The sequence below is a fragment of the Bubalus bubalis genome, chromosome 5 (assembly GCF_019923935.1).
Source record: "Bubalus bubalis isolate 160015118507 breed Murrah chromosome 5, NDDB_SH_1, whole genome shotgun sequence".
In the NCBI taxonomy this organism is placed as follows: domain Eukaryota; kingdom Metazoa; phylum Chordata; class Mammalia; order Artiodactyla; family Bovidae; genus Bubalus; species Bubalus bubalis.
In genome coordinates, this window is record NC_059161.1 from 10,331,677 (window position 1) to 10,344,051 (window position 12,375).

Below are 12,375 nucleotides of genomic sequence, written 5' to 3' on the forward strand. Positions count from 1 at the left end.
TGGTTTTTCTTTTTTTAACTTTTTATAATTTCATTATTTCTTTCTTTATTTTTGGTCGTGCTGGGTCTTGGTTGCTGCACTCCATCTTTCTCTAGTTGCAGCAAGGTGCCTCATGAGAGAGGCACCTGGGTGGCTCAGCCCTCCTCCCGGAAGTCTTCCAGCCCAGGGCCTTGGGCAGCATGGGATGACGAGGGGCGGGGCTGGGATGCTGGGCTTCAGGAAGGCAAGGGGAGGGTCTGTGGGGAGCTAGCGCGGTGACTCCTGCTATCTCTTCCAGATCCTGAAACCTGCAAGTGCCCACTCTCCAACCCAAGTGAGAAGCCGGGGGAAATCCCTGTCCCCCCGCAGGAGGCAGGCGAGCCCCCCAAGACGGCTTGGCAGGCGAGACAAGTCGTGAGTAGTATCCTCCCCTCCCCCCGCCATTCCCCAGCTCAAGGCCCAGCACGTACACTCGTGGGGTTGTCCTGAGCTTGGCATTCGAACCAAATGGTGATCTCCAAGAGATGGGCCTCTTGCGTGGGGACATCTCTGACGGCAAAGGTCCCCCATGCATGTCACCCCCCCAGTGCTCTTACCCTCCTAACGGTCAGATGTAGACACCACTGGAGGGATAAGCCCCAGACACTACGAGGTGGAGAAGAGCCTGGAAGGAGCCCTGGCCTTAGAGTTAGGGAGCCTGGGTCTGGAGTCAGCTCAGCTGCTTAGGGAGCTGTGGGGCCTTAGACGTGTTGTGCAACCTTTCTGGGCTCACGTTCTCTCACCCCAAAAATGAGACCGTTAGAAGGGATGAACTTGCCTGTTACTAGAACCTTAGCCCTCTGTGCCCAGTAGAAAGTGCAGTTGCCCTCCGTGGATGGTGGCATCAGAAACAGCACTTGGCCTCTCCTCTCTCCTTGGCTGGCTGTACCCTCCTCTGTTTTAGCCTCGAAGCTGGTGACTCCTCGCCTCCTTCTTAGATCAAAGTGATCCACTTAAGATATGACAGTTGGAGATGCTGAGGCTGCCCAAAGTAGCCAGTGGTAATCCCCTGGCAAATACGTGAGCCATAAATACACTGGGGAAAAAAAAATACTGCCTTGATGAATACCAGCGGCCTGCTGTGTCTGTCACACGGGCTCTCACCGTGCAGGGGGCCCAGGGGTGCAGGGCACAGGGGCCCCGGCGCGTCCGCGCATTCGCCTTGCAGCCTGGGCAAGTGCTTGGGGGCGTCTTAGTTTCCTTGTGTGTCAAAGAGGATCAGAATGCCTTTCTTGCCTATCTCACAAGGTGCTGTAAGCTCGGTTAGATGATGTGATAAGAGCGGTTTGTGGATGGTGAACTGTGTTACACAGCATGTTGTTACCGTCACAACATTCCTGTAGTGGGAGGAGAGAGTGTTTCACAGTTTTCCTTTTCAGAGGAAGGAACCAGGGCACAGAAGATCTTGTGCTGTGTCGTGTAGTTGGCCAGCGACAGAACTGGGGCTAGAACCCAGGCCTCCTGACTCTGGGAAGGTGGTGGGGGAGGAGAGGACAGGATGAAGTATTGTCATTTCCAGGGAAGATTTCCCGTTCATCTCTGTTCCGCCTCCCACTGCCAGTCCCAGGCTTCTGCACCAACAGCCAGGAAGGTCTTGGGACTGGAGCCCAGGGTTTGAAAGGGGAGGAATGACCATCTGGGAGGGTTGGGTGCTCCTATAACTGAAGGTCAGAGTGGTTTCTTTTTTCTTTTTCTAAAAAGTTTTAATTGGAGGATAATTGCTTTACAATATTGTGTTGGCTACTGCCATGCAACAACATGAATCAGCCGTAAGTATATGTGTCCCCTTCTCCTTGAACCTTCCCCCTCGCCCCCCTCCCACCCCATCCCACCCCTCTGGGTTGTGCGACACGTTGAACTCCCTGTGTTATGCAGTAACTCCCTGTGGTTTCAACATAGGTTTGTCCTTTTAGGGAGCAGGGTGGCTTTAGACCTGTCGTACATGGCCTCTGACCCTATTCCTGCCCCTAATGCTGGGCAGCACCCTTGATCCTGCTGCTCACCTGTCTGTCCTCTCTGATTCAGACAGCCATTCATTACTGTCACTGAACAAAGCAGCTATGGTCTCAGAGGACTATGGACCTGGAAGCCCTTCCCAGAGGGTCATTGGGCAGAGTGTAAGGGGCCCCGCCCGAAATGGGAATCTATTTGGTGAGCCCTGGAGTCGGGGAGTGTAGCCTTTAATCTGCTTGGTTATGCTTACTGCCCGTGGAGGCCTGAGTCCTCTCCTGAGGAGCTCTCAACTCTTCAGCAAACGTTGCATGGTCCATAAAGTCTTGCTTTCCCCTCGAGACTCTGGTATCCAGGGCCCAGGAAACCCTAGGTGTTGTGTCTGATTGGATTTTTGCACAGGATGACCATCGTTGGTTTTTAAGGCAATTCCTGTTGGGGTCATTTTACTTGGATCCACAGGAGCTTTGCAGTCCAAAGGCAGGTTACATTTTTAACTGCAAAAAGTTACCATGATTGCCCAGGGATGGTAAAGCCCGTACGATCTTAGAAGCTGGTTATAGAAACAAAAGTTGGAATGACAAGCGGCTGGTGAAGGTGCTGGTTTGAATGGAGGAAGAAAGGAGTTTGAATTTGGACTGTGGGCTTTGAGGTGCTTCTTAGACATAGGAGGTAGGGGTTAGGGGGAATGTCATAGAAGTTGCTGAAAATGCAGATGTGGAGTTCAAGGGTGTTGGGGAATAGAGATCCTGCTTTTAGAGCCATCTACTTGGAAGGGACAGTTGAAACAACAGCTGGATCAGTTTGCCAGGAAAGAAAGGAGAAAGAGAGCGGAAAAGAAGTCATGTCAGGGTCCTGAGTGTGCGAGAAGAAGTGCCAGCATAGGAGATGGGGAAGAAATAGAGAGTGGGAGAAAGGGCCAGCATGAAGGCATCCGCCTGTGCACACCGAGGATAGCACAGAAGGGCTTAGGGGCGCTGAGGAGGCGGAAGGTGACACCGTGTATCACGTGGCTCTGATGCTGCTGTGAGGGAGCCCGAGTCATCTGGTGCGAGTGGGGAAGAGGCTTATCAGTACAGGGTGGAAAATGGGCACATGGGGCCTGGCTGAGGAGAGATGGAAGCGTCGTATAACCTTGTTCACAAGGGCCTCCCTGTGGCTCAGACGGTAAAGAATCTGCTTGCAATGCAGGAGACCCCGTTTCTATCCTTGGATCGGGAAGATCCCATGGAGAAGGGAATGGCTACCTCACTCCCAGTATCCTTGCCTGGAGAATTCCATGGACAGGCTCCTCTGTCCATGGGGTCGCAAAGACTCGGACATGAGTGAGCGACTTTCACTTTAACGGTTGAGCACCAGGAGGAGGGCTTGTTAACACAGATTGCCTGGCCCCTCCCCCAGTGGTTCTGATGCAGCAGATCTGGGCCGGGGCCTGAGAAGGTGCCCTTCTAACAAGTCCCCAGTGATCCTGGTGCTGCTGGTCTAGGGATGCCACCTGGAGAGGCAGAGTCTGGTCAGTCATTGTGGGAGAACCGATTTGGGGCTTGACCTTCAAAAAATAACAGAATGTCAAGTCTCGAAGGTCCTGGGTCTGCTGAGAGGGGCAGATGAGGCCATCGAGCGTGGATCAGGGACTCAGCCCTGCCTAGTCCTGCCTGGGCCCCTGGGTAATGAGGTTGCTGTTGTGAAGTCAGAGGGTGTGGCCCTGGCGTGGCCCTGTGGTTGGGCCCCACTGAAGTCACCCTGGGAGGAACCCGATGGGTCCTTCTCCTGGGGGCCAGAGAGAGAAGTCCTGACCTCAGTCATCGCCCAGGCCGTGCCCCTGCCCTCATCTCCGGCTACTCTGTCACGCAGCCAAGGCAAGTGAGCATGCCGGCGCCTGCAGCGGACAGCTGTTAGATTGCCACGGATGCGAGTGCACAGCCACCCTCCAGTGTGAGGGCCCCCTGCCCTCCCCCACCTGCCCTCCTGAGGCGTGGGAGTGGGCCTGGGAATGGGCAGGAAGACTGGGGAGAGGGCAGTAGTCACCAAGAGGTCAGGAAGGAAGACCTGCGGAGAAGTGCGGTTCAAGTCCATCACCCCCCTTCATTCCCTGAACTGGTCCCGGCTCCAGCCAGGCAGGCCCCAGGAGCACAGAGGTGATAGCTCTTGGTTCAGTGGAAATGTAGACTTTTCCAAAATGATGAAGAGGGGCTGCAACCAGGCCCCAGATCCCCTGAGACTCACGACCCCTTATGGCAGCCGCTTCTCCCTGACTCCCAGGCATCTTCATAAACTCTTCCCTAGGGTCAGAATTTGGGGGATGGTGGTTCTGGCCCACAACCAGGATCAGGTGGCCTTGGTTGCTTGACCAGCCAGGGAGCCCAGGCGGCTTGTGGATTCCTGTGGACACTCTGATGTGAGAAAGTCCAGTAAGACCATGGTGATTCTTGGTGGTGGAAGCTCCCACTGCTGCTTTTCTCTCCTCCCAGAGTTTGGAGGCCAGGAGAGTAATCTGGGGGGCAAGTTCTTGGCTAGAGTTTCACAGTGGAGGGAGGCATTACAAGGGCTTCCCAGGTAGTGCTAGTGGTAAAGAACCTGCCTGCCAACGCAGGAGACTTGAGAGAGAGACACAGGTTCGATCCTTAGGTCGGGAAGATCTCCTGGAGGAGGGCACGGAAACCCACTCCAGTATTCTTGCCAGGAGAATCCTATGGACAGAGGAACCTGGCGGGCTACCATCCATGGAGTCTCAAAGAGTCGGACACGACTGAAGCGACTTAGCACACACCGCACGAAGACGTTACAAGGATGGCAGCGTCTCTTCCATGGTTCCTCCTTAACCCTGACTTCTGGATTGCAGGGCGGGATGAGGGATGACAGGGGCCCCCGTGCAAAAAGAGAGGAAAGAGAGATGCAGGAGACGAGAGTAACATGCAGGCTGCGGGAGGTGGGGACTACGAGACGCACCGAGCACCAAGCTCCTCCCTCCCTCTCCAGATCCCAGCTTCCGCCACTGCAACAGACTGGGACCCAGGACAGCCTGGTTCCTAGAGGTGTGTCTGGAGTAAAGCAGCTTCCCAGCCTCTACCCATGGCCTTCCCCAAGCAGGCTTTTCTCCAGATAATCTGGCTTTTGGGCGAGGAGACGAGAAAGTGACAAATGTAGTTATGATCCAGTAACTCCATGAAACTCCAGACCTCTTAGTGTGTAGCGTGATCGGGACCAGGAAGGGTTTGGTGACTGTTCAGTTCAGTTCAGTTCAGTCGCTTACTCATGTCCGGCTCCTTGCGACCCCATGAATCACAAAACGCCAGGCCTCCCTGTCCATCACCAACTCCCGGAGTTCACTCAAACTCATGTCCATCAAGTCGGTGATGCCATCCAGCCATCTCATCCTCTGTCATCCCCTTCTCCTCCTGCCCCTAATCCCTCCCAGCATCAGGCTCTTTTCCAATGAGTCAACTCTTCGCACGAGGTGGCCAAATATTGGAGTTTCAGCTTTAGTATCAGTCCTTCCAATGAACACCCAGGACTGAGCTCCTTTAGGATGGATTGGTTGGACCTCCTTGCAGTCCAAGGGACTCTCAAGTCTTCTCCAACACCACAGTTCAAAAGCATCAAATCTTCGGCACTCAGCTTTCTTCACAGTCCAACTCTCACATCCATATATGACCACTGGAAAAACCATAGCCTTGACTAGACGGACCTTTGTTGGCAAAGTAATGTCTCAGCTGGTGATTCTTGCTGCTGCTACTGCTGCTAAGTCGCCTCGGTTGTGTCCGACTCTGTGTGACCCCATAGACGGCAGCCCACCAGGCTCCCCCGCCCTTGGGCTTCTCCAGGCAAGAACACTGGAGTGGGTTGCCATTTCCTTCTCCAGTGCATGAAAGTGAAAAGTGAAAGTGAAGTCACTCAGTCATGTCTGGCTCTTCGCGACCCCATGGACTGCAGCCCACCAGGCTCCTCCGTCCATGGGACTTTCCAGGCAAGAGTACTGGAGTGGGGTGCCATTGCCTTATCTTACTATGTTATTTCAGCATTACTTAAGGCTGCCAAGTCATCTCTAAATGTGGCGGGTGCCTCCATGAAGCTGGGGAGTGGCCTCAAGAGGGGAGAGCTACCATAACAGCCAAGAGGCTCCTCAGCTGTGGGGTCCCAGCCCCTGTCTGTGAGTGTGGATAATTTTAGTGGTTTCATGTCCCCCGCCCCCCCTCCCTTGCAGCTGGGGCTCCTTCCAGCTCTGCATTCCTCACCATTTTTGCACTTGTCTGAATAATCCTTCTCGAAAGGAGCATCAGTGTCACTGGGTTGACAAGACAGTCAGCTGAGTGGGAGGGCAGACGGCAGTGACTCCGTTGGTGTCCTCTGAGACAGAGTTCCTTCAAGAGAGAAACAGGGACTCCCACCCCCACCCCTCTGCCCAACAGTCCTTCCGCCTCCTCTCTGCTCCTCTGGGACTGTTTAAAGAACCTTCCACACTGAACAGTCAGGTTGTTTCCTGTGGTTCGTAAACAGATAGAGCTTGCTATGTAGGTGGAAAAGGCCTTCTGTGAACTTAAAACCAGCTCCTTGAGGACAGTGGGCCTCAGGCTCACTGAGATTCTCAACAGGGGCCAGGGCGCCCCCTGGGGGAGAAGGGTTAGAAGTGCAGCGGAAGGGGAGGGTTCATAATGATGCTGCTGCCCATGAGTGCCTGGGGGCCCAGAGGGTGAATGTCCTGCAAAGCTCAGGACCATTTCCACCCCCCAATAAAAAACCAGTCCACCATTGACAACCCCAAATGCTCCATGGAGTCCTCTCCATCTGACAGTCCCCAGGTCTCGGCTTCCTGATCCATGGCCTGAACCTGAGAGAGAGGTGGTGAGTGGACAGTGGTTTTCTGGCTGGGCTGCGTGTGTTCCCATGAAGGCAGCTCCTGCCAATTCGAGTGACCCCGAGAACATTCTGAACTGGGGCAAGAGTCCCTCAGGGTCCATGGGAACACCTTCTTTCCCCGTCTTGCTTCTTTGCTCCCTCGGTCTCTTCCCCTCTCTTCTTTGCTGCTCATGACTTTTTCTTCCCTTTGTCTTCCTCTTTGATTTCCCTTCTTTGTCATCCATCTCGAGGGCGGTCCGTGGCTCCGCTGGGCTCTGCTCGCCCCGTGGAGACCCTCAGGGTCACAGAGGTTCCTCAGCCCAGTGAGGTCTCCTCCCACTGTTGGGCCACAGTCAGACGAGGGAACTCCTGCCCCGTTCAGTTGCCAGGCTCATGAAGGCGCCTCCAGGCGATGTGGCTGGAGGGCCCTAAGTTGTTTCTAAGTGAAGTCATAATGAAGTCAGAGAGCAGCGGTTTGGGTCCTTGGTCTAACCACATGGAAGGTATTTTGAATGGGCCCCAAGAAGTCATTCTCTTTAGATCCCAAGTGAGGAAATCTCCCCGGGCAGGGGTGGGTGGGTGGGGGCGTTGGAAAGGGGAAAATTTACTTCACACGGAATGTAGAGGGGACACAGAGAGGGAGAGAGAACTAGGAAGGTTATGGAGGGAGAAGTCAAACCTCCCGGATGAGGTGGGGTTTCTTCCCCGGCACCCAGAGAAGGCAGTTTCCAACTCAGAGGCCCGCTCTGCTTCATCCCCTGGGGGATTTCATGGTGGTCCAGGGTGCCCGGAGATGCTTGAACAAACCAAAATGAAGTGACGGGCCTTATCAAGAAAAACCACCTCTGGCAGAGTGAGCCAGGAGCCTCCAGAGCTGATGATTGAAGATAGTCACGCAGGGCTGGGGATCCTCGGGGGCTCTCTGCCGCAGGGTGAGGTCAGAGCCGGGAAGCCGTGCCTGGGACTCTCAGCGGCCTTGGCTCCGGATCTCCGGCCAGAGCCTCCTGCCTGGGGAGGGCTTGGAAGGACAGGGGGCTGGAGCTCTCTCCAGAGCCGCATCCCTCTTGGCTCAGGCCTGTCTGGTCACAAGCAGCCTCAGCTGTCTCCCCGTCCGCTGCCAGCAGGGGTGCGTGTGGTCCTGGGAAGTGAGGAATGTCAGAAGCAGGGCGGGCTTTGAATGAAGGTGACAGGTGGGAGGGAGCCCCCCTCATTGTTCCTCCCCAAGGCATACAGGCCATGAGTCCTAGATCGAGTCTGGCCTGGCCTGACTCCTGCCCAGCTAGACAGGAGCGGAGGGCCTTGGGTCTCCCTGAACTCGTGAAAGCTGGGCTGATGCCACCCCTGATTTAATCTGTTCCACCCCCTTAACATGGAGGAGAAAATGGCAACCCACTCCAGTCCTCGTGCCTGGAAAATCACACGAACAGAGAAAGCTGGCAGGCTGTAGTCCCTGGGGTCGCAAAACAGCTGGACACGACTGAGTGCGCGCATGCACGCGCACACGTGCGCTCACACACACACACACACACACACCCTTAACACCAAGGACTGAAAGATTTAATGTTGTACTGTTGCTATACATCCATTTATAGAGTCCAGAGACTGTGGAGAGTACAGCTAAACTGGTCCTTGTGAGTGTGCAGTGTGTGAGGGTGTCACCTGTGAACATGGGCCTGTGCACGTGTGTGAGGGGTTGTGACCTCAAGGGAGGTAGGAGCAAGAAGCCTGAGCAGCCTGCCTGGGGACCTGTGTGTCTCCGTCAGGGAGCCCGGAACTGGGCTTAGCTGGGCCGCGTCCCTGTGGTGTCTCACACCCGCAGGGGAGAAGGAAGGGGTGCATTTCCATTAGAAGAGGGGGAATGGATTTTTGGCTCCACTGACCAGCGATCTGTTTTGGTAACCCCAAGACCTGCAAGGCGCGTGGCACAGTCTAAGTGTGTTGGTTTCTCAGTTGTGTCTGACTCTGCCACCCCATGGACTGTGGCCGCCAGGCTCCTCTGTCCATGGGATTCTCCAGGCAAGAATACAGTGTGGGTTGCCATTCCCTTCTCCAGAGATCTTCCCAAGCCAGGGAGCGAACCTGGGTCTTCTGCTTTGCAGGCAGATTCTTTACCATCTGAACCACCAGGGAAGCCCAAGTGTCGCTTAGTAAATTCTTGTGAATGAGTAAGTGGTGCCCAAGTTCCAGGAGCCCTGCTGGCCGACTGCCCTTCAGGCCGTCTGACCCATCCTGCCCAGTGACGGCTTGGGGGCTGGGGGTGCGAGGAGAGGAGACACCCCAGACAAAGCCCTTGTCCCAGGGACAGGGAGGGACCTGGGTGGTTTAGGGGGAACCCTCTAGGCTTTTTCTCCACTTACTGCCTCTTTCCTGAAGTCCAGTCTCACATAGACACACCAACTCGTTCAGCCCCAGGTTGGGCTGTCGCCCCCCCTTGTATCCTCAATGTGCTCCATCGCTTTCTGATTCCAAGGCTTCTTGTGGCTTCCCTGATGCCAATGTCCAGTCTAGCCGAGCTCTTCCTTGGCCCTGAGGCTGCCCCAGGTGGCGCACATAGGAGATGGTTCACTGTCTAGATGCAGTTAGCCCATACTAGGGTATGTGGTGAATACCAGTGGCACCTCCCACAAAACACTTTCTCTTTCTCTATGGAACCGTGAGCCTGTCCTCCCCAGGCCCCCTCCCGCTCTGCAGAGCTCCGCTGCGCTGGCTCCGGGACCAGGCCATCAGGCAGTTAGCCTGGTTCACACTTGGATACATTGACATGACAACAGTGAGTCTGGGATAGTCCATTTTTGTGCGGAGAGAAGTGCCCCCTCCTTCCTTCCACAAAGTGCATCAAAGGAAACCTGAAGTCCCTACCCCACGTCCCCTAAAATAGAAGGCACCCGAGAGCTTTTCAGAGGGAAAGCCTTCCTTGTTTGGACTAGGGAAGGATTTGGAGAAATACATTGTTCTAAAATAATAACCCTGGATCCGATGTGCAAGGTTCTGGGCAAGTGCAGACCCAGCTGAATCATCGTCCTGAGGCTTGTGTTTCTTAAAAATAACCCCCCTTGCAATATTCTAATTATAGCTGGGGGAGCACTTGGAAGGGCCTCTCCACAATAGCTCCCCCAGCTTTGGCCCTGAGACGAGCTGGCGAGGACTGAGCCGTTATTTCTGGCTGGGCTCCCAGGCAGGTGGCATGCTGCGATAACCCACTTCTGCCCTTCGCCAGGCCAGGAAATTCAGCCAGTGTTGCCATGAAAGAAGAGGGTTTCACCTTGCAGACAGTTCGCCAGGAATCTCAGTTGAACTCATTTTCTGCCAGTGTTGTTGTTCAGTCACTCAGTTGTGTCCAACTCTCTGCGACCCCATGGACGGTACACGCCAGGCCTCCCTGTCCTTCACCAACTCCCAGAGTTTACTCAAACTCACGTCCATTGAGTCGGTGATGCCATCCAACAATCTCATCCTCTGTCGTCCCCTTCTCCTCCCACCTTCAATCTTTCCCAGCATCAGGGTCTTTTCCAATGAGTCAGTTCTTCGCATCAGGTGGCCAGAGTATTGGAGCTTCAGCTTCAGCATCCATCCTTCCAATGAATATCCAGGGTTGATTTCGTTTAGGACTGACTGGTTTGATCCCCTTGGAATCCAAGGGGCTCTCAAGAGTCTTCTCCAGCACCACAGTTCTGCCAGTGTTAGCCTTTTTCCCTCTGCCCCTGTGTTATGGGCTGTTGTGGGAGGCATGAGGGTGGGGATACAGAGGAAGGAGACAACTTAGTCCCTTTCCTTTGGAAGGCCCCATGCTGTCTGTTGTCACAGAACCAAATTCAGCTGTACAAGTAGGCAGGTTCCCCAAGTGACCTTCAAAGATAAGGTAAAGCCTCTCCTATATACAGAAAAGAAAAAAAAAGTCTTCCAGTCAATTCTTAGAATGTTTGTTCATGGTAGCTTGAATTCTGGCTTAGGACTTTGTTAAAATAAAAATATCCCATCACAAACATACCACAATGAAATCCTATCAGCCATTTACACGTTAGTAGGAACTAGACTGGCTTCCCTGGTGGCTCAACACTAAAAAATCTTCCTGCAGTTTCATCCCTGAGTCGGGAAGATTCCCTGGAGATGGAAATGGCAACCCACTCCAGTGTTCTTGCCTGGGAAATCCCTGGGACAGAGGAGCCTGGCAGGCTACAGTCCATGGGGTCATAAAGAGTAGGACCCAACTTAGATTAAAAACAACAAAGGAACTAGACCAGAGTTTATTGAGAGGTACAGGATATTCAACAGTGGGGATTCGCAGATGAATTTACTTGATCCCTTCTCTACAGTTGTTTGCAGACTCTGAGGCAGACTCAAGAATTATGAACCTTTGGGATTCTTTAACCTAGTGGACCCCAACCTTTTTGGCACCAGGGAAGTTTCATGGAAGACAGTTTTTCCGTGGACTGGGGTGAGGTAGGGATGGTTCAGGCGGTAATGTGAGTGGTGGGGAGCAGCAGATGGTTCCCTGCTGTGTGGCCTGGTTCCTAACAGGAGCTGGGGACCTGCTCCAACGATGTACAGAAGGAAATGGTAGAGCATGTGGAGCAAGGGGCGGTGCGTTGTGGGGCCATCTAGTCAGAAAATACTTTACAGGGGAAGTGGCATCTGGGTTGGTTAGGGTTCTTGAAGGGATGAGAAGAGACATGCGGGAGGCATTCCAGAAGCCAAGATGCAGAGACAGGAGTGGCCTGACGTCTTCCTCAGATGCTTGGGAGGATGCTCTGTGTGGGGACCAGGAGACTGAGGGTCAGGGTCATTGCATCTTGGTCAAGGTCATCTGCTTTTGATTCTGGAGGAGAATTCTGGTTTCCACCTCTTGCTAACCACGTGACTTTGAGCACGTTTCCTAACTTTCAGGGCCTCTCTTTCTTCCTCTGTTAGATGGATGGTAACAGTATCAGCGCCGTAAGGCCATGGTGGGAATGAATTCACCCGTGTAAGCCCCTTAGAACAATGCTTGGTACAGAGTAGGTGCCTAATAAATAAAAGCTATTTATAAAGTGGTGGTTCCTCAGCACCTGGGGGCGTGGGGAACTGGCGGAAGTGCTAAGGAAAGGTTTAGAAAAAGGAGGCCAAAGGGCCCCAAGGCAAAGTGCATCTATTTTTAAGGATGCTGAGAGCAGAACGTGGGAAAGATAAGGGGAGGTTTCAGGAACAGAGGAACTTGAAGAAAAAGTGAAAATTCTCTTCCTTGCGGCTGAGAGGCTTCAAGAGGAAGCCAGGAGAGTGGCCAAGAAGTGGCTTCAGAGCAGCTGGCGTCCGAGTGGCTCGTGCTTGTGGCCTGTCGCTGCAGTGACCCCAGGGAAGCCCTCGTTTCAGGGTCAGTGGGGGGGGTGCGTTCATTCCTTGACCTCGTCGCCTGTCCTGCCGCGGACTTTGCAGCAGGTGCTGCTGGTCGCAGAAATGAGGGAGAGAAAATAGGCGAGTGTGGGTTTATCCGAGCCCCTGAGAAACGTTAGGAAGTTAGGGTCTTACTAGCTTTCATCTCACATATGAAGGGCAGCACCTTTAGAGTTTCAGGAGGAGACGTGTGACTTGGATTTG

General features: G+C 54.0%; 1 protein-coding gene across 2 annotated transcripts in view; it reads left to right on the forward strand.

Moving 5' to 3' along the window:
* The window catches only part of VASH2 (vasohibin 2), a 41,129-nt gene that overhangs the window by 24,470 nt on the left and 4,284 nt on the right, over window positions 1-12,375 (forward strand). For both annotated transcript variants that reach the window (XM_045165649.1, XM_006054052.4), the window contains one exon: window positions 278-393. In XM_045165649.1, the coding sequence (XP_045021584.1) occupies window positions 278-393 (116 nt within the window). The remainder of the gene's footprint in view (window positions 1-277; window positions 394-12,375) is intronic.